We start from the raw sequence: 23,242 nt of genomic DNA, 5'->3' as shown, positions 1-23,242 counted from the left end.
AGGAGCAAATTTTAAAGATATATATTTTTAATACTTAACTCAGTTTTTGTTTATAAACAATAACGCTTTACAAATAGTTTAATCAATAATAATAATTTATCTGTTGGACAAGTTTTTTTTTTTGTAAAACGAATCTTAAAGTGACAAGATAAAGTATATTTATATTTAACCTGGACTTACTTTGTGCGTTGTTTTGCTTAACGTCATGCCTGATAACTTTGATAAAGTTATCAAACTGTTATGTTATAATCTGTGTTCTGTATTTTTATACTCAAACCGAATGTTATTACATTATTCATTTGCATTTAAACACTCATAACAGCACAATTGTTACGTTTAAGTTGAAATATTTAAAATAATCATGGTACGTACATATTTTGTTTTAATTTAACTACCTCCATTTTATAATAGTATATTAAGTAAATTAAAGCGATAATAATTGAATCATTAAATTACAAACTTTGTTTTTGTTTTACATATAATAGTTTCGTTATTATGTTAAGGAATATTTTCGTTTTAATTACTTAAAAAAGTATATATGTTTTTGTTAAATATTATATTTAAGGTCGAGTTCAGTGCCCGTGGATTGGTCCCTCCGGTTTTCACACCACTAAATGACGATTACACTATTAACTTTCAAGCTATCGAGCCTTATGCGAAATATTTAGCTGACAATGGGATTAAGGCAGTACTCGGTAATGGTTTTAAATTAAATATAAATTATTATTTTATTACAAGTGTGTACACGGAAAGAGAAGGGAATCCTCGATAAGCACGTGAAGCCGTTGGTCCTGTGCTTCAACTCTATGCGATTATGAGAGTAAGAGGATAGAGAATGGACCTGTGTTTGCGCACACACCTGTGGATTATAATATGTCCCGCGCAATTGGCTAATATCCCTTAAGAATGGCCGCCGTGGCCGAAATAGCTCAAGAGGGCATCATTGTTCCGATAAAATATGGCTATGGTTGAATGCTTTCTAGTTGGCGGTACGACTGGAGAACATATGTCTCTTAGCGTCACTGATAGAAAGAAGATAATAGACGTATGGGTCAAGGCCGGTAAATTGACCCATGGACTTCATTTAATGGTTCAAGTGGGTGGAGCACCGTTAGCTGATGTTTTAAATTTAGTAAGTTCTTTAAAATAGATTATATGGTTAAATTTGTTAAAATAATAAATTTATTTTGACGTGCCTGATTTTTTTATTCTCACATAGTAACTTAATTTAAATTTTAGAACTACTGATCGACGCTAATATTGTAATATTTTCTTTTAAATTGACGAGTTCTTCATTAATCCAGGTCCAGGAATCCAGGAAGCGGTTAGAGTAAAATTATATTATTTTTGGTTAGGTGGGGCCCATAGGATGGTGCCTTGTAGACCTAAGCATAAAACTGGGGCTGTCCAGTTGTCTTAATATTTTTCTTATAATCTTATTTCAGGCAAGCTATTGTTCAGATATTGGTGTAGACTCGCTGTTAACACTGCCTGAGTTATATTTTAAGCCGCAGTCTGTTCCTGAACTGGTGTCTTACGTTGAGCTAGTTGCGAAAGCGGCACCAAATCTACCCATACTGTATTACCACATACCCAGCATGAGTAAGGTTGAAGGTAATCTTAGTAAATATTTTCATTTAATATTTAGACTTATTCATCGAGAAAAATTTGACACGAAAATAATTGGTGTCAGAGCTTTAAAAAACTACGATTTGTGTAATTCAATATTAATATTCGATATATTACCAATTCATAAATAGCTTGAAAAAAAATAAGACAAAACCTATGAAAACTTTAAAAACAAACTTTGTATAAAAAGGGAGCCATGCAAATACTTATTGATCCATCATTTGTGTTTTCAGTCAACATGCCAAATTTTGTAACAGAAGCTACTCAGCGTATACCTAACTTTAAAGGAATAAAGTTCACATCGAATGATTTGAGTGAGGGTGCCCAAGTGTTGAGAGCCTTGAAAAAAGACCAGGCAGTATTCCTCGGTGCGGATACTGTAAGTTAATAACTACTATTTTGGAGATCGTAATCAGCAAATATAAGATGTGCTATAGCAATTATTCAGATTATGTAACTTTGCGGACTTATACTTGTGCGCCGAGCTGAGATAATGTTTCTGACCAATTTTGGCCTCGTCACCTGTTCTCAACGAAGACTAGACTAGTTTGATCCTTGTAAGCTAGCTATTAGACCTGCGCCCTGTACAAGCTAGTTCTATTAGCTTTGAAAGGCACTCGTTATTAGTTTTGTTATTTATCACCAACCCGCATTTCAGCTGCGTAGAAGGAATAAGTGCCCCATCTCCTCAAAAAGAGATAGGCCCAGCTGTGGAATATTTCCAGGTTGTTACTGTTATTTCAGTTCATAGCAAAATATGAATATTTTATATAAATGTAAGTTTATACATTAACTGTATTTTGGTTACGAAAATATTTTTCAAGCGGAAAATATAAATAAACAGCATTGATGAATATTGATAGAAAAGTTTTTTTAAAGAAAAACACTATTACAAAATAGCATATGTTTTACAGTTACTAGCTCCAGCTGCGTTGTTGGGAATACAATCCGGTATTGGCACAACGTTCAACTTATTCCCACGCCTCGCCCAAGATATACTTGCGGCTGTTGAGAAGGCAGACCTGGTTAAAGCTAGAGCTTTGCAGGAGAAACTCAGCATCGCGGTGGAAGCACATACTGTGGAAGGTATAACATCGGTTCTGCTATCACTTGGAACTATTTTGTTAATGAACTATAGTTTTCTTTGTCCATTTCGTTTTCCAATTTGGAAATCCCAAACGTATGTGATCAACTACTTAATACTGGTAATAAATTACGGTTATCTTTAAGTTCAAAATCCAAAAAGGTGACCGTGAATCATCGACAATGAAAATATACCGCAAAATTTTATTAGTCCTGTCCAATTTGGCTAGAGATTCTATACACAATTAAAATAAATCATCGAAATATGACGATCTCTTAAATTATTAGTCTACTTTATCGAGGAGTTCATATTTATAATTCATCTCAAGGAAAACATCGTGAGGAAACCTGCATGTGTCTAATTTCATCGAAATTCTGCCACATGTGTATTCCACCAACCCGCATTGGAGCAGCGTGGTGGAATGAGCTCCAACACTCAAGCTCCTCAAAAAGGGAGAGGAGGCCTTAGCCCAGCAGTGGGACATTTACAGGCTGTTACTTACTTTTATCGAGGAGTGGTTAGGTTCTTAATTTAATATTTAATCAATCAACACGTTCCTTTGTTTTTAGGTGCATGGGTACCTATTATGAAGGCTGGTATGGAAATTGTTACTGGAATCAAAGTGGGTCCTCCAGCACTACCGCAGAGGTCTATATCTGAAGACGCGAAGAAGAGAATTGCGACTAAGCTTCAGGCATTAAAGCTAATTAATTAATGAAACATATAAATGAAGTTTTAGTTTCATACCTGCTTTTTAAATATAATAACATTATGAAAACATGTGTGTTTTATTACTTTTTTATTATTTTCCTTGTGATCGATATAATTGTTAACTTATGTACTTTTTAAGTTAAGGCTTAGTTTTCTATCTTTAGAAAAAAAATATCGTATCAAGTCTTTGAAATAAGCCCTTCGGATACTTTTCAAGTTAATACTTAGAGACATGTTATTTTGATAAGAAATTCAAAGAATCGGTGATCCTTTTCTTCTTAAATAGTAAAGTAATTAAAATGGCATAGTGTTTACAATCAAAGGTTTTGAATATATCACCGAATTACATGGCTTGTGATTCGGTGATCGGTGAATGTTGTAAATGTTTCTTTTTTTTTTTAAATCTCGAACCTTAAGATGACCTAATGATTGCTCTTATCAAATAATTTGAGTAATTTTATAATGCTCGTATGATTTTAATTAATTGATTTATAATAACTAATTAAAGCCGGATTAATTACATAATTACTTAAGTTTTAATTCGCTTAATAATTGTATATAATATAAGGTCCTTACATATGACTTACGTTTTGTAGACCAGGCGCAGGACCAACGGCTTTACGTGCTTTCCGAGGCACGAGAGTGAATACACTTCCAACTTCCAGATTCCGGGCTGCTACTGAGAATTTTCTGACAGAAAAAACCAATAACTTTTTATTGGCCCGACCTGGGAATTGAACCCAGGACCTCCGGGTCTGTGGCCTTATATCAAGCCACTAGACCGACGAGGCATTAAACTCAAATGTACCAGCTAAATGAATTTATAAATTTGAATTTGGAACTCTTAACCAAAGAGGAGATATTTCAGATCAAAGTGGTCAGTACGACAAAACGCTAATTTCATATGTAAGGACCTAACATATTAAATAAATCATTTTATAATATGATTTAATTAAAAAAATTAAGCAATTAATGGGGCGATTAAAACTTTCGAGATAGCTCTCAAAAGTATACATATACCTACATATTTAAATACTAAATAGTGTGTATATAAATAATATTTAATTTCTGTCAATTTACAAAAACACTCGAAACAATGGTTAGCCTTTAAAGTTACAGTTAGATCATGTGTCTGTTTGTTAAACTTTGCCATTTATAACAACGAGTTTTCGACCGTCGATGTGCTGCAGTGCCATCTGTTAGCGTTTTAGTACAACATGGACAGTATAAAAACCTTTTTCGTAAAAAGATATAAATATGAATTTTTCATAGTAATCGATCAAACATAATATATTGAATTGCTTGCACAAACACAGGCGCATTCTCTGCACATTAACTCTCACAGTCCGATGGGACGGAATCCAAAGCGACCGGAGAGAGATTAGCGTACAAGGCTGCTTTACGTGCTTTCCGAGGTACGAGAACGAAACACAGCCAATTTCTTTACCCCAAATTCTTTATTATCAGGCAAACCCAATAACATTTAATAGTCCGACCAGAGAACCAAACTCGGTACTCCAGCCGTTTATGCCACTAAACAAACAAAGACAATAATATGTCAACACTAATATGCTAACTAATAATAGATCAACAGCGTTATGACGTTTATCCACGATTTATTTATTTTAAGAGCGGTGTGTTGACTGTCCTAGAATTTGAACGTGCGTACTTAAATGTTAATTAGTTATCGAATACATTCACTTTTATAAACACTCTAGATTAATTAAAATTTCATAATTATTTAACAAAGAAAGTAAAGCCAGTGAATACGACGTCGTTATCACGTTCGTTAGCTTGCTTAACAATTTTATAATATCATTCGGTTAACTCTTCATACTCTGTGATCACCGATCAGTGATGTGATTTGTTTTAGTTTGCCGTCAGACTTCAGCGTGACATATGGTCTTGTGAATAACCTATAAAACATTTAAATATGCCTAACGAAGACGGGTCCGAAAATAACGGTCAAGCACACGATATTATTTCGAATGGTACCGTGAATAATGTTAGTACGAAAATCGAAGCGAAAGTAAAGAAAGCGCGCAGTTTTGTCGAGTTATCGTTATTAGACACGGCTAATTCTGTTAAAACTCTCGGTCGTAATGAAAGACGTGTCTTGGTTTTGTACACCGGTGGAACAATTGGTATGGTGAAAAACAAGGATGGGGGTAAGTGTGTACGCTATATATATATAGCATGGATTTAATAATTACTGTATCTCTTGTAAAAATTAATTAATTGTACCGATGTCATAATTTATATAAACTACAATATATATTATTAAAGAAATTATTCGTTTTCTTGTAGGTATAATCCATAGTTACTGATTTTGTATGATATATTAAAAGCCAAATAACTACACATAAAATACTCAATGCATATACATATTTATATGTATGTATGTATAATACTAGCATGCACTGTCTCTAAAAAAATTTGTAAGCAATTCTTGTAAATACTAACTAACTTATAGTTTATATTTTTAAAGTAGTTACCAGCCAAGAAACCTTCACGAAAGTGCTCATATCAACTTTACAAAGTTACACGATGATGTAGATTTATATACGTAACACACAACACGCACACGCCCAGACACAAAACAAGTATAATTTTTACGATAAAGGTAAGTAATTTTGTGCTACTGACCCGAAAAAAAACAGATGTTGTCGAGTCAAAGTTCAATGTGTGTATTAAATAATTATTATCGTTGCCTAATAATTATTTTAAAAAAAAACTTTGTTTTGGTTTGAATCTTAGACGTATTGTAATTTATTCCTATAACATTAAACTTTATCTCGCATCGTGAATTGTTTTAATTTCAAACATGGAGTATTCAAAAAGGCAATATATGATGAGTATTTTGATTTATTTATTCTTTATTGCACAACATATAAATAAAATATGACATAAAATAAACACAAATATAAACTATAAAATACGTAAAAGCGATCATATCACTTACAGCGAACTCTCACTGACAACTTTTGCCTGAAGAAAAAAAATAAAAAGAAAAAAAAATCACTAGTTATTATTAATGATCGAAGTATTTTATAGAGCTTTTTTTATTTTTTATTGAAACATAGGTACGTATTTTTCAAACGCATGTCACCTACATACACTTTAAAAATGCACCAATACGAAACTAAATAAGTCGAATTTTAAAAGTCATAATCAATAGCCAATTTTATTGAAAAAAAATCTGCCTGTATTATTGCAATATTTCTTAATAAAAAGGTTTTATGAAACGTGTAAGCTATCGGGATTTCGTTAAGTTTTGATAAAACAAGTTATTACAACAGTAATAAATATGAACTTTATTCGCGTAATTATTGAAGCAGGGTCAATAGTTTATTGGTCTTTGATTACTACTAGCGGAACAGCTTACGTAAAAATTTATTTACTTACATCGATAAAATGCGTTTTAAATCGGAATAGTTTTAATATCTATAAACATTGATTGATACATATTAAAATATTTACATTGATATAAACTGTCATTTTCTTATTATATGCAATAAATTAAACACAGTAAGATTATGGAAATTATCGAAATTGGAAGAGATAATTAAAATTCAAAAACTTTGATCGTACGAGAAAGTAAGTACGTCTGAAATCTTGTCGTGTCGGATTACCGTTTTAACTAAATTAACTCTATCAGCAGTCTTTTTATATCTTTAGAGCCCTTCAAATCTCTATTATTATAAATACGAGTAATATGGAGATAGTTTTAGCTAAGATCATTTTGAACGGTAAATCTGATAGATATAAGATATTATACTAGCTGTTATAACAAATGAGAAAGCATCGTTAGGCGTCTATTAAAATACAACGATTTTTTTATTCATAAAAAAATAGAAAATTATAATCGGTTTCAAGACACAAGTATCCCAAATACCTACTTACTCTCCTTCCAAAGATGTGTAAACAAAAAATTAACTTTTATAATTTTAGTAATAAAGCAATATCAACATTGTATTAGCTAAACATAGATAAAAATGACTACGTGGCAATTTGTCGAATTCTTTTTTCAAAACCACGAACAACATTATGACAGACAATTTATATCAATTGATAGACGCCATCATTTGGCGCCATAATGTTTATGAATTGGACCTTGACAATTACAAAAAAAATTGATTGATGACTTTTGCTAAGCGATTTATTAAAAACTAGCTGACCTGTGCCCACTTCGTTGGGCGGTAAACATTTTTATTTGTGATCGATTGGCCATTAGTAAAATTGTCTCGCGTATTTGATGTTTTAAATTATCTCTTAAACTATGCAACCAAAAAACAAACTAAAACATGAATTTTATCTATATGAAATTTCTCTATAGTCTTTTGTTTTAAACACTTGAGACGATAAGTTTACTTATTTTAATAAGAATTCATAATTGTTGATAATATGACGAATAAACATGACCTAACGATTTAAATTTTTTTTTTTTTTTTTATATAAAAAACTAGTTTCTGTGACTTAAATATAAAACACATACGCTGTCGCTAACTGATTTTTAGGCATTATCAAGGTCAAAAACTTTTCTATAGAACTCAATCATATATCTATCATCGTTAAGGCAGCGTTCGTAAGAAACGTTTTCGTTCGACCGTTTTTTCTCCGACTAGCTTTGGAAATCCCACTACCACGAAAAAGTCTTTTAATGTTTCGGGTTAATATATAGCCTATGATTCTCGCAAATGATGTGGCTTTCTATTGGTAAAAGAATTTTCAAAATCAGTTAGGTTGATCCAGATATTACCCCCTACAACCTCACAAACTTTACCTCTTTATAATATTAGCATAGCTAGATAATAAAATATTTTAATTGCTCTAGAGCATTATAAATAAATTTCTACTTTTAATTGAAAGAAATATTTTGTACAGGTAATTTTTTAATCGTCACTGCTATTATTGAATGCGGCTACCGATTCGGAGTGCAAGCAAATGATGATAAATCAAAAATATTATATTATATAAATTTAGAAATAATAATTATTAATCGTTTTATATTTTGAACCAATAATATTATTATTATTTATGTCTACTAGAATCGAATGTTCATTTTGTTAATCGACTTATAACCGACCTTAAAATTGCTTATCTGTGGAAAAAGGATTGCATCATTGGCGGTTTAAAAAAAACTGTTTTATGAATTTGCCTTTTCGTTTATGCAATAAATTTAAAGATTCAGTTTTGTATATGGTGAACTATTGTCATAATAATAACGTGTTTATGTTAAAGCCTAAAATATAACCATTAAATATAAGAAACAAGTTTTTGAATTAATAACTAATAGTAAATTGTAATTAATGTGTATAGACTGGTGGTAGAGCTTTGTGCAAGCTCGTCTGGGTAGGTACCACCCACTCATCAGATATTCTACCGCAAAACAGCAGTACTTGTTATTGTTGTGTTCCGGTTTGAAGGGTGAGTGAGCCAGTGAAATTACAGGCACAAGGGACATAAAATCTTAGTTCCCAAGGTTGGTGGCGCATTGGCTGTATAAGCGATGGTTGACATTTCTTACAATGCCAATGTCTATGGGCGTTTGGTGACCACTTCCCATCAGGTGGCCCATATGCTCGTCCGCCTTCCTATTCTATAAAAAAATGAAATGAACAAATAAAGTAATTTAAGCTGAAGAAAGAAGTTTGCATTCAACTGAAATTATCTGTCATGAGATTAAAAAACAAATAGTACCAACGGCTACAATTAATTTAAATATGCGCACTTTAATTTCTTAGGATCGTAATCAGCTTATCTTTTTTTAAAAAACTTTACTGGCTTCTGTCTAGCGCGTTCTTTACAGCCAAGTAAACTCGGAGGACGAAGCGTGTATAACTTCATTAGTCCATTTTGGTGGTACATGGTATTTCCTTTTTTGTTTTCAACGACAATCAGTTTTTTTAAAAACGTTCAAATTTTTTTAGGTACTTTATCTGTGAAAATATATAAACGATAACATTTTTTATTCAAAGATTTACGGTTACATTATAATATTACAGAATAGTCGAAAATCTTACAAACATATTCTAATTTTACACAAAAAATATTAAAAATAAAAGTTTAATTATGAAAATAAATTGTTCCAGTTCTGATACCGCAGAAAAATGCTTTTGAAAACCTCATTAGGGGCTATCCTCAGCTACATGACAACATGTTCTGGAGACACAGGTTGAGTGAAGCTGACTTTGACACATCATTTCTTGTATTGCCAGGTAAATATTATCGGGATTGTAGTGTAATCTTTCTAATATAAAAAGGTATTATTTTTAACAACTTAAAATGGGATTTCATAAGATTCTTTAAGATCCTCAGAGTCATCACATATCGTTTATCATTCAGCTGCCTTGGACGAGATACTTAATCGATGATTCCGAGTTCAAACCCAGGCAAGCATCGCTGAAATTTCATATGCTTAATTTGTGTTTATAATCCATCTCTTACTGGGCGGTAAAGGAAAACATCGTAAGGAAACCTGCACGTGGTGGATGAAAATCTGCCATGTGTATCCATCAATCAGAATTGGAGTAGCATGCGAGTTCCAAAAATTTTTAAAAGGAGGGCAGGCCTGAGCCCAGCAGTAAGACATTTACAGGCTGTTACTTTAAATATAGTATAATATATAACTGATAGTAATTATAATAAAAAAAATTGCAGAAGCCAAAGAATTAGATATGAGAATATGTTATAAGATATTAGAGTATGAAAATCTATTGGATTCTTCAAATATGACAGAAGTGGAGTGGATAAAAATTGCAGAAGATATTATGGTGAGTTAACAAATATTTATTCCATTAAAAACTTGGTGAAATGCTTTTTATTTGTAATTGTTATGTGTTATTGCGTTTTTTCAGCAAATACACCTTCTACTATACTATCTAAATACTAAATTAAAGCGAAAAAATTGGAGCCGTTTCCAAGATACAAGAAAACAATTATATATATATATATATATATATGTATATATATATATTTATATATATATATATATATAAGATAGTTTAGTAGGCTTGGAGTGTTCGTATAACAATATCATTATGTTCGCCCAAATATTTGTTGTAGTCGAAAATATTATAGACACGTTACCAAAATAAGTCACCAGAGACTGCACTAGAAAATAACTCACAAACTTCATGAAGGATACTACTTAAAGACATTTTTTTTATATAGAATAGGAAGGCGGACGAGCGTATGGACGGATGGTAAGTGGTCACCAACGCCCATAGTTACATTGGCATTGTAAGAAATGTTAACCATCGCTTACATCACCAATGCGCCACCAACCTTGGGAACTAAGATGTTATGTCCCCTGTGCCTGTAATTATACTGGCTCACTCACCCTTCAAACCGGAACACAACAATACCAAGTACTGCTGTTTTGCGGTAGAATATTTGATGAGTGGGTAGTACCTACCCAGACGAGCTTGCACAAAGCTCTACCGCCAGTAAAAAATAAACACAATCGCCCTTATTATAAGCGTTGTTTAGCGGGTGACATTGATCTCAATTGATAAGTCAGTGTTGTCCTCGTCTTCTTCCTTCGAATGTCAAATCGATAATGACAGAAAGAGAGAAATAACAGCCTTACTTATAAAAGATGCTTAACGTTAAAATAAATAATATATGATCCTAAATTAAGCAGAGCTTGTGCTATGGAAACCAAATAACTGATATACTACATATACTACTTTTCTTTTGTAAATACATACTTATACAGATAATGACACCCAGACTCAGGACAAACAGACATGTTCATGCATAAAAAAGTCTATTCTAGGTGGAAATCGAAACCTTAGCTTTCAGCGTGAAAGGCAAAAATATCTACCAACTGGCTCGTCACGTGTTTAGTTAAACATAGATTTCGCTTTTTCTGTCATTATTTATTTGATAACTAATCACCCGCTAAACAGCGTTTGTGAGTGAGTGAGTGAGTAAGGCCGAAAGTAAAAACTACAATATTAATTCTATTAAAAGTGTTTTTTGTTGGCTTTTAGAAATATTACGAACAATACGATGGCTTTGTTGTATTACACGGTACCGACACGTTGTCTTACACGGCATCGGCTTTGTCGTTCATGTTTGAGAATATTGGGAAAGCTATCGTATTTACTGGATCGCAGGTAAGTCGCACATTAATCAATTCATCATATTGTATGTGTATTTAATTAAAAATAATAACAATCCTCAGCTCAAATTAAGTGTAAAGCTTGTGATAGGTGACAATAGCCGAATGATATTAACAAGCAAGCCGTGTTAGTGTCGCACTGTCTTTTAATTATAACTAAAGTTTTTTTATTGACTAACGTCAAGGTCACGGTTTTTTTATTATTGTTTTTTTTTTTTGTTAATCAATGAGATTATTTGGTCTAGATACCAATATTTGAACCGAGAAGCGATGGCGCTGATAATTTCGTGTCATCGTTGTTAATAGCGGGCGGGCTCAACATCCCCGAAGTGACCATCTTTTTTGGGAGCAAATTGTTTAGAGGGAACAGGTCTGTAAATAGTATAAGTTTTTCGATTTTTAAATAAATTCTTATTATAACACCAAGAAGGTCATATTTTGTCTAAAAAAGTAAGGTAATCGGCCATAAATTTCGCACACATAGCAATCCTATTTACATAAAGAGTTTTGGATTTTATTCCACTAAGCTGCGGCACCGCGTTTTGGTATGATCTGAGATTTAGCAAATGTTTCTTCCAACACATGACTTCCTCGCGATTTTGTCTCACTTACTTTACCACCCACTGTAATTGTAAGCAATTGACACAAATGAAAACAGGTGCCTGAGTCAACTCGTCATAACTATTTAACAATTGTGTACGTGAAACGTATAAGGGATTCTTAATAATTATTTGTTGAAATGGGATTAAGCGGAGAATTCAGTTGAATTTTTATCTTGTACTCATAAGTGTTTGATCTTTTTTCCCTATATTTATATCTCCACGGATGTGTTGTCCGTGCCTTTGCCTATTTTCTATGGATTTACGCTTAATAATTTAAATTTTACGATTATTGGTGACAAGTACAGTATTCATACGCAAAACCTGTTTTTATTGGACTCGGTGTTTGATATTTAGTTTATTTTAAGGATATTCCAATATTCGATAGGATTCCATTCCATTTATTAATTAGTTGATTATATGCGAGTCTCTTGCCAAAGTAAGTGTATTATTGTTATTATTTTTCTTTAGTCTTTGTATATACATCTATATACTATTAACGTATTAATTGTCACTCAGTTAACTGACAGACATTGCTCACACGCAGCCTTGACACGAACTGTCAATTATCTTATGAAAGATATCAAGATGAGATCATAGACAATTTTTAGTTTTTATATTTTGTACATATTCCTAAAAGTAATAATTAGAAGAGGCGCGACTCACACACCCCTTTTTTATATACGACAGTCCCATGTTTATATTTTCATTTATAGTAAAAATGATAATTTGTTGTGCTAATTTATTGAAGGTGAATCTAAGTATATTTATTTATTTCATTTAATCAATTATTTATAGACGGCATTATGTGATAACATAATGCCTCGTTGATCTAGTGGCTTGATGTAAGGCCGCAGACCCGGAGGTACTGGGTTCAATTTCCAGATCGGGCCAATAAAAAATTTATTGAGTTTTTCTGTCAGAAAATTCGCAGTAGCAGCCCGGAGTCTGGAAGTTGGAAGTTTGTACACTCCCTGGCCTCGGAAAGTACATAAAGCCGTTGCTCCTGCGCCTGAACTCTTCCCGGTCGTGTCGGATTGCCGTCCCATCGGATTATGAGAGTTAGAGAATAGAGAGTGAACCTGTGTTTGCGCACACACTTGTGCACTATAATATCTCCTGCGTGCTAATCTCTCTTGAGATTGGCCACCGTGACCGAAATCGGTCTGGAGGACATTATTATTATAAGATTATTATTACATACATCAAAGACTGAACTCTTTCGGGTTGCTCACAGATGTGAGATATAAATATACACAGTAAGTTTTTCTAAGAGGTAGTAGTTTCATTATTTTCATCCAAAAGGCTTATTCATTGGGAAATGGAATTTCAAAAAAGTCAAAATAATTTGTAGACTTTGGAAAGTCTCGATATTTTCAATTTGAACACGAGGCATCCTAGAGTTGACTCCCGAGACGTCTGCGGTATTTTTTTAGACGTATCAACAAGACAACATTTATTGAATATAATATCCAATTCCATTATTTTTTATTGTTGTTTATTAATATATAATCTCCCCGTCCCACTAACAAAGTCACTCCTTTGATTATTTAATTTACTTGATAACTTATATTCCAAATTTAAGATTTAGGATAATATTTGCGTAAAATCCGTTCTTAGTGAGTGTCTACGTCACGAAAGGAGTAATTAAATTTCAAGTCAATCGGTCGTATAGTTTAAGAGATCTCGTGGTAAATCAGTGAGAGAGTAATGAGTATTTTGCTGGTTTTGATGTCTCGTATTTCCAAAGCTGGCGTAGAATTACGCTTAATAACTTGGGACGCAAACTCTAGTTAATTAAAGGCACAAGCGACATAACATCTCAGTTCTCAAGGTTGGTTGCGCGTTGGCGATGTAAGGAATGGTTAATACTTCTTACATCGCCAATGTCTATGGGCGGCAGTGACCAGGTGGCCCATTTGCCCGTCCGCTTACCTATAACATAAAAAAATTGTTCAGTTATTATTCATTTACGCTTCTTTATGTAATGATTTTTACATCTAATTTAAATTCGATTAGAGAAATATTTAACTAATTATTATTCTAAATGGTTTTACATCATGTTTGTATGTATGTTATGTATATATAAAACTTCCTTCCTTTTAGTTTACTGTCTTAATTTTTCTTTACTTCAATTATCCATAACGTATGCGTTTATAATGAATACTATAATAAATTAACGTTATTAAATCTGAAGACTGAAAACTTCAATTATTTCGTTAAATGGATAGTTTAATATATTTAAATAAGATATATACTTATTGGTGATTATTTATAAAACTCATAGCGTAATAGATTTGCTGATAATCGTGAACAATACATTATGAGTATAAAGCCATGCACGAGTTACGTATCTCATATGTAACCAGCGATTTACTCTCTCCGCTCGCTGATAAATACCAATTTCCGTAGGTCTTTCTTCAAAAATGAAGGATTTTATACAAAATTCATCCCCACTACCTAGGGGTTACATTTTTAAAATTCCTTCCTTCGTGCTAACCTACTGTGCAAAAGCTACCCGTACTCAAATTTTCATTCTGATAGCCGCAGTATTTTGCGCTGTCAGTCAGCATCAGACATATATTTAAAGATAATTAATATTTGTATAGTCATTTGACACGAAATGAGACACGATTTGATCGATCACCATAAACGTAGGCATATAGGTATACGTATTTTGTCATAAAATTGCCCAAGATCACAAGCTGTGCGAAGCTTTTTTTTTATAGAGTAGAAAGGCGGACGAGCATATGGGCCACCTGATGGTAAGTGGTCACCAACGCCCATAGACATTGGCATTGTAAGAAATGTTAACTATCGCTTACATCACCATGCGCTACCAACCTTGGGAACTAAGATGTTATATCCCTTGTGTCCGTAATTACACTGGCTCTCTCACCTTTCAAACATGAACACAACAATACCATGTACTGCTGTTTTGCGGTAGAATATCTGATGAGTGGGTGGTACCTAACCAGACAAGCTTGCACAAAGCTCTACCACCAGGCATGGTTAGCGTTATTGTTCTTTACATCCAGCGTCCAGTCATATGAAGTCACAATTATAACATGTTTACAATATAAAAATATTGATGCGAACAACGGCAAGAGCATAAGAAAAAAGTTACTTTTATTTAAAATAATTCTTCAGATCAGGACTTTTTATTAGGTTTTCATTTTAGACATAACATTGTTCGTGCATATAATAACATTAAACGTAAAGCCGAGAATGCCCAGTGGTAAGAACGCGTAAATCTTAACCGATGATCGTGGGCTCAAACCGGGCAAGCACCACTGAATTTTTATGTTCTAAATTTGTGATTATAATTCATCTCGTGCTTGTCGGTTAAGGAAAACATCGTGAGGAAACCTACATGTGTCTAATTTTACTGAAATTTTGCCACATGTTTATTTCACCAACCCGCACTGGAGCAGCGTGGTGGAATAAGCTCCAAGCCTTCTCCTCAAAAAGGGAGAGGAGGTCTTTAGCCCAGCAGCGGGACATTCACAGGCTGTTACGGTACATAGCATTGTTCTAATCCACAGTTGAAATATTATATAATACTAACATATAGTTTTGAAGCTCTTCAATATGCATTGTAATTGATATAATTTTGTTCCTCTCATTAAGAACTAGGAAGATATCCGTTAATAACTTCTATGCGTTCGATTCACCGAACTGCGTGCCCCTCGTCGACGTCGGTATAGACTTCGAGGTGAACAAGAAGGCGATATTCAAGCCGACGGTGATAAAACGATGTCACTTACACGCGAAAATGTCGAAGAATGTAGGTTTATTGAGAATATTTCCAAGTATCAGCTCGTCTGTGATCAGAGCCTTTTGTCAGCCACCTATTGAGGGTAAGTTTATGATAATTTCTCTTATGCCGGTGAATATTTAAGATAAATATTTAAGTCACAGTCATGAATCAACGAAATTATTGATGATTGATGATTTTGATCTATATGAACAATATTAAAAAATTAACTGTCAAATTATACGTTTATAATAAAGAATGCAATTATAAAAAGTTTAATAAAATAGAACCACTAACGTAAATCACGTGTCACAAGAATCATCCCATTTATACGAGCGGCCCCAGATATATCTAGGCGTACGGCAACGGGCTAGGCCCAGCAAAAAATAATATAAATTGACTCCCAACCGTTTCGGAATGTTATCAAATGTCAAAGTGCCTAGGAGTCTTAGATCTCTAAATGTTTATCCTTCATTGAAAAGTCTCTTTAACGGGAATTTTCAGGCGTGGTCTTAGAAAGTTACGGAGCTGGTAACATACCATCGAATAGAGAAGACGTTTTCAAGGAGATATCAGCGGCCGTGAAAAGAGGCGTTATTGTTGTCAATATAACTCAGTGTACTAAGGGCAGTGTGGTTGCACCGTTGTATGAGACTGGAAGGGTGAGTTCATTATTAGTATTTCGTAGGTGATAATATTTTTTTAAATATTTTTTTTTTTAATTTAACATTTATAATTTCAGGCTGATAAAGCTACTACTATTTTCAATGTGTAATAAATCTTAGTTAGAAAGTTAGATTACTATTGTGATTTTTTAAATATCCTTAGATAATTCTCTTTTTGTTGTATATTGGTTTTAATGTAATTTATTCAAATATATATATTAAATGTGTTTTATAACAAATGTTAATGATTGATTGAATATTAAAAATAAAAATAATCGCATTAGTAAACGATGAGTTTTCAAAGAGATCATTAATATTTAAATATATATATATTTGCAGCTAATAGCCGAATGCGGGGTGGTATCAGGCTACGATATGACACCCGAGGCCGCTCTCACTAAACTGTCTTATGTCCTGTCAAAGGCTGAACTCACGTACCAGCAGAAGATTGAGGTACTGTTATTTTGAAATTGTATATTCATTTCTACTCTCAAATATATGTATTATGAATATCAGAAATGTAATTGGACCAAATATAGATCCCTGAAAGACGCCTACTTCTAAACATGTTTGTTTGTTGGTTATCGAGATTATGCTTTATTATATACTAAATACTTAAAATGTTAGAATAAATTGTAATCCAAAATTATAAATAGATGTGCCGACGTTTTTTTTACTGATATTATAATTGCGTTTGTTTAATTGTTTCTTTGTTTGTTTCGCATTCGCGTCTTAATTACTCAATCGATCGTCACGAAATTTTGCACACACGTTGTCAGGGACACAGAAAAATATATAGCGAACCGAGCCCTCCCAACCCTCTCAGACGTGGGAGATGCCTCGGACGTAAAGTTTACGAGTATAATATAAGTATAAAATTAAGAATACACTCAGGCAAATTGAGTTTATTTGTTCGAGGATTTTACAATAGACAAGGACTTGGATTGCGCTCTGTACATATGTTGTAACATATTTAATTCATTTTCGTCAATGTCACTATGCTAAGTATTAAAAAGTAGATATATTTAGATAATAAAATGTATATAGCGTTATGTATATTTATTTTGAGTATGTGATGATATTTTTGTATATATTTTAGATGATGGTGACGAATATAAGAGGGGAATTAACGAATACATCTTCAATTGCCATTGAGGTATATATATATAAGATACATCCGTTTTTTTTTTATATTCGCCGGGAGGGCAAATGACTCTACTCCACCTGATGGTAAGTGGTAGTACAGTCCAAACGCGACGACGGCCAGTACAGACGGGAAAAACGTTCTGCACTAGCCGCCTTCGCCTTGCGGGCCCGCAAGATGCCTCTTCACGCCTCGTTTGAAGGAACCCGGGTTGTAAGAGGAGGGGAACACGTGAGCTGGTAAGGAATTCCATTTTTTGGAAGTGCGACAAAGAAAGGAGTTGCCAAATTTATTTGTTCGCGATGGAATTGATGTCATAGTTAGGCGGTGACATCGAGAACCAGCTCGCGTGGACTTAAGAAGGAAGGGGGAAGCAGGAATTAGAGAGAATAATTCCTCAGAGCACTCGCCGTGATACAGTCGATAGAAAGCGCTCAGTGCTGCTATCTCACGATAGCAGTTCTTCTCTGTGGTAGAACCTTGTGCAAGTCCGTCTGCATTGACCATCCTCTCATTAGATATTCTACCGCAAAATAAGCAATAAATATTGTTATGTTCTGCTTTGAAGAGTGAGTGAGCCAGTGTAACAGGTACAAGGCACATAACATCTTAGTTCGCAAAGTTGGCAGCATTGGTGATGTAAGGAGTTTTTAATTTTTCTTATAGCACCAATGTCTATGTACGGTGGAGACTACTTACCATCGAGTGGCGTGTTTGTCCGTACGTCTATATTATAAAAAAAAACATCAGACGTTAAGGAACTAAGTTAATGGCTAATCTAAAGACAAAATGGAGTATCATTTTCGACGAAGGTTTTTTTTTAATTAATTAACAAAGACTATTATATTATTACATTTAAATATCATTATCTTGAATAGAATTGTTCATATGAAGTTGCTCTTGTCAATAAATACGAACAATAAATAAATAATTTATATGATATGTTATTCAGGATAATACTCTGATAGATGCGTTGGCTTCAAGTTTGAACATCCAGTCGCCGAAGAAGTTAATAGAAGTGACGGAGAAAGTGTTCAGCTCGCTGCTCCTCTACGCGATAGAACATGACGACGCGAGAGCCGTGATGAAAATGTTGGGTGAGAACATTATTATTATTAATAAATACACCAGTACAAGTAATAAATTTTATTATTTGTTAATTTTAATATCTTTAAAATAATAATTTATGAGATATTTTAAATTTAATTAAAACAAAATATCATATATTGTTAATTCGATGTCAATCGTTCAGTTCTCCGTTTTTTTTATATGCGCGGGAAAAACTATTTCTTTTTTAATTTTTTTTTACCAAACAATACCAATGACGTTCTGAAACCGATTATATTTTTATTAAATCAATTACAATATAGAAATATGTAATTATTAAATGTATTAAATGAAGTACATAAATAAGTATTTCTAACATTTTGTATACGAAAGTGAGTCTGTTTGTCACACTTTTACGTCTTATACACTCAACCAATCATCATAAAATTTTGCCTATACGCTGTCAGGGACATTACAAAGGATGTAGGATACCTAACACCTCCCTCCCTTTTCATGGACGGAAACTACTTACGTAATATAATATTTTTTTCTTGATGTTAGGGCTTTGTGCAAGCTTGCCTGGATATGTACCACACACTCATCAGATAATCTACCGCAAAACAGCAGTCCAGTATTGTTGTGTTCCATTTTGAAGGGTTAGTGAGCCAGCGTAATTACAGGCACAAGGGACATAAAATCTTAGTTCTCAAGGTTGGTGGCGCATTGGCGATATAAGCGTAACCATCGCATTTATTACAATGTCCATGGGCGTTAGGGACCATTTACCATCAGGTGGCCCATATGCGCGTCCACCTAACTATACTATAAAAATAAACTCTCCTAATTAATATCGTGAATGCGAAAGTGTGTTTGTTATTTTATATTAATTCTTTCACGTAGCAACGGTTTTATGTTATTAATAATTAATGGGTACTTAGATCTGAAGTGAAGTTAAAATTAGTAAATTATATATTGAATTATTCCGGTGATGACCATTTATCGTCAGGTGGACAATTTGCCCGTCCGCCTAAATTTATTTCATCCAAATAGTTGACTTTGTTATTATAATTCATCTCGTGCTCGACGGCGAAGGAAAACATCATGAGGAAACCTGCACGTGTCGAATTCCACTGAAATTCTGCCACATGTATATTCCACCAACCCGCATTGGAGCAGCGTCGTGGAATAAGCTCCAAACCTTCTCCTCAAAAAGGGAGAGGCGGCCTTAGCCCAGCAGTGGGACATTCACAGACTGTTACTGGTACTGGTACTGGTAAATAGTTGACTTGACTTTTCAGACATGGGCGCGGATGTAAACGCTCAGAACGCAGAAGGCAGAACGGTTCTCCACGAAGCAATATTAAAAGGAAATATCCCGATTATAGAGTATTTATTGAAAAATGGAGCCAATGTGCACTTGAAGACGAGGCAAGATAGACATTAGATAATATTATATATGAAATGTAATTTTATGCTAATTATTATGAAGTATAATTGTATTGTGTTTTCAATTATATTTATTATTTGTACAATAATCCGCATGCAATCGGAATGGGATGCGACTTTTTGGGACCGAGACCTGCGCGGTCCGCTGGCTAGCGATAGTCGGCAAACTCGCGTCGATGCTCGCGAGGCGTTCATACTTGTTTGTTAGTTCGGATTTGTGTTCGCCATTTGTTACTACATTCTTTGTATGATTGTATGATCATTTTAGTGATTAAATTAATAAGTAGGGTGAGAAGTAAAATATATATGTAAAAAATCTTACGACATAATTCCTTCCTGTGTACAAACATATATAAACACATATACAAACACGCTAACATACCTACGCAGACATAATCCCCTTTAACCTTTGCCACAATCGAAAAATACATTTAAGAACATTTTGCTAACGCGCCTTCGGTCGACAACTGTCATTTTCAAAAATACTTTGACAAGGTTCCATCCCATGCTGCCAGCACGCAGACATTAACAAAAAAAAAAACTAGTAAAATCATTCAATATTAATTAGCATACATTTTATATATACGACCATAAATTTGTAACTAAAAAAACGCTTTAAATAAAAATAAAAATCCCCCAGATGCGGTGAAACTCCTCTACTAACAGCAATACATAAAGACAATCACACGGTTATAACACTACTCAAACAATGCGGCGCCCATTTAGCATCCGTGGACAGTAAACCCGTCGCTGAGATGTTGTCTCTGGCAGCCAGGAGTGGAGTTGTCAACAAGCTGGAGACTCTGAGGATAGCTGGAGCAGATCTGAATGCTATGGACGAGATTAGGCAAACTCCTTTACACAAGGTTGGTAATCGTTTTTCCTCTCTATATAATCTATTTAATCAGAATTATAAAATGGGTATGAGAACTTGCAAATGGGCCACTTGATGGTACGTGGTCTCAACGCCCGTAGGCGTCATCGCCAATGCGCTACCAACCTTGGGAACTTCGATGTTATGTCACTAACCCTCCAAACCGGTGGTTCCTACCCATACCGGCTAGCACAAAGCTCTACACTGTAATAATTAACGCTGAGGAACGCTTACTCACGTGAACAAAATGACAGATCAGCGTTAAAATATTAGCATTCAGTAACTATTTACTACTGTTTAATACCACTGTTTAAATTTGTAGTACGTTAGTATAACAAAGAGGTTTAATTTAAAAATGGCCAGGTACTGACGTTAAGATGACAGACCATTTGTGATTTCAGCACAAGGGTTCCGTGTTGTGCGTTTGTCTTTGCACAATTACATAGTACCTATTTGGTAAGGTGTCCCGTAAACCATCGCGCTATTGACGAATCAGTTCAATAATTAATTAACTCGTTACTTTCATTTCTTTTTCTTTTTTTTAAACCGTATCCTATATATTATACCTTACCAGGAACCGTCTGATTCCACCTTAAGCGACAGTTCAGGCAAAGCGAATAAAACAATATCGAAACGAAATAGAATTTATGTAGTGGTGAAAAACATTTACGTATCGAGTGTTACCAATAAAAAAAAATGAAATAAGAGTAGAAAGAAAATGTTTGAAACATTAAATTCTTATGTGAATTGATATAATTATTAATAAGTGATTTCCTCAAATTGTTAATAGTGATTAAAAACGAAACAGAAATGGGCAACAGTACGCACGCTTATGCATCATACTCGAATTTATTTTACCTTTCAGGCTGTTCTTTGTAACAATCCCGAGGTTGTCAAATTCTTGCTACACCACGATGTCAAGAGAGACCTTCCTGATGTCCTGGGATTCACGCCCTTAGACTGCGCCATTAAGCTGAACTACGAGAGCATTGCCGACATGTTGAAACAATAATAAATTATGATAGTTGTTTATTTAATATTAAATTATAATATTGACTAAATGATTGTTTGTATATGATACGCAGGACGTAAATAAAACTTAAGTATTTATTATATTTTTGTGTTCTTTATAATAAAGAAATCCTATGAATATTGTATTTAATAAAATTGTAAAATAACAAACGACTTTATACTTAAACCTACTCACATATAAACATTCTCATGCAAATTTTAGCAATCAAAGCCTTATATAAATATTAAACTGACTTCAAAATTGTACCACGCTGCTTAAACTGTTTAATGTTGCTTTCTTACCCGCCAAAACTCCTCTTACTGGTGATATTATCATATTATTTCTCCCTTCAAATCAATAGAGGCATTTTTGGGGAAGTTGACTACGCCTTATCCGCATACCTCTTCAAGATGAGGTTCTCTCAATTAATCAGCATCAGGAGCGTATATGGTTGCGTCAGAATTCGGTACCACCTCAAGGAATTGATTGATCTGCATTCCCGTTGCAATTCAGACCGTATTTGTAACACGGTGGCCCTTAGGCTAAAATGGAGCTTTCTAATGTGCAAATGTGAAAAATAAGACGAAAACGATGTTAGCTTAACAACGTCTTATTCGCTAACTGTTACTCTCATTTTGTATTTGGTATCGGCGAATTTTGTAAGCAGTTTTGAACTTTTGTCTGCGCGTAAAAATGTTATATTTTTTGACAATATTATACTACCAAGCTAATCATTACCAAATTGATAGTGAAATTCATCTACTTTGTAGTATGATGTCCTCCTGAACGATTTTCGTCATGGCGGCCATTATAGAATATAGGATATTATAGTGCAAAAGAGTTTGCACAAACACAGGTGCAATCTCTATTATTTAATCTATATTATTAGTCTCATAATCTTTGATGCGACGGCAATGTGACACTACTGTAGTTCAGACTCATGACAAACGTGCTTTCCTAGGCACGGAAACACACTTCAATCTTCCGGACTGAAAATCTTCAACACAAAAACCCAATAACTTCGATCTGCGGCTACTAGACCAACTAGTCAGTCAACTGGACTTCATAATATATTTATCATTATTATTAATTATAATTATCTGCGAAATCGTTATGGATTCTGACATTTCCAAACAATCAATCGAC

At 33.7% G+C, this 23,242-nt stretch overlaps 2 protein-coding genes across 3 annotated transcripts; both read left to right on the top strand.

Annotated features, from left to right (window-relative positions):
* Positions 1-206: 206 nt before the first annotated feature.
* LOC126776219 (N-acetylneuraminate lyase-like) lies at positions 207-3,485 on the top strand. Its single transcript, XM_050498531.1, has 7 exons — positions 207-364; positions 566-695; positions 984-1,132; positions 1,446-1,614; positions 1,863-2,008; positions 2,544-2,715; positions 3,283-3,485. The coding sequence occupies exons 1-7, from the start codon at positions 362-364 to the stop codon at positions 3,426-3,428; spliced, it is 915 nt and encodes a 304-aa protein (XP_050354488.1). The 5' UTR covers positions 207-361; the 3' UTR covers positions 3,429-3,485.
* Positions 3,486-5,280: 1,795 nt separating this feature from the next.
* Positions 5,281-22,227, top strand: LOC126776205 (L-asparaginase 1). Of its 2 annotated transcripts, XM_050498509.1 has the most exons (13): positions 5,282-5,592; positions 9,517-9,642; positions 10,085-10,197; positions 11,422-11,547; positions 11,798-11,922; positions 15,782-16,011; positions 16,413-16,570; positions 16,913-17,026; positions 17,673-17,729; positions 18,670-18,814; positions 20,063-20,192; positions 20,851-21,076; positions 21,950-22,227. In XM_050498509.1, the coding sequence occupies exons 1-13, from the start codon at positions 5,358-5,360 to the stop codon at positions 22,094-22,096; spliced, it is 1,932 nt and encodes a 643-aa protein (XP_050354466.1). In that variant the 5' UTR covers positions 5,282-5,357; the 3' UTR covers positions 22,097-22,227. The 2 variants fall into 2 exon arrangements, with proteins under 2 accessions (XP_050354468.1, XP_050354466.1); XM_050498511.1 differs by lacking the exon at positions 21,950-22,227 and having other exon boundaries at positions 5,281-5,592; positions 20,063-20,227; positions 20,851-20,986.
* The last annotated feature ends 1,015 nt before the right edge of the window (positions 22,228-23,242 follow it).

Source organism: Nymphalis io, chromosome 19 (assembly GCF_905147045.1).
Source record: "Nymphalis io chromosome 19, ilAglIoxx1.1, whole genome shotgun sequence".
Classification (NCBI taxonomy): domain Eukaryota; kingdom Metazoa; phylum Arthropoda; class Insecta; order Lepidoptera; family Nymphalidae; genus Nymphalis; species Nymphalis io.
Note: the sequence above shows the minus strand (reverse complement) of the source record. Positions and strands in the feature narration are given on the sequence as shown.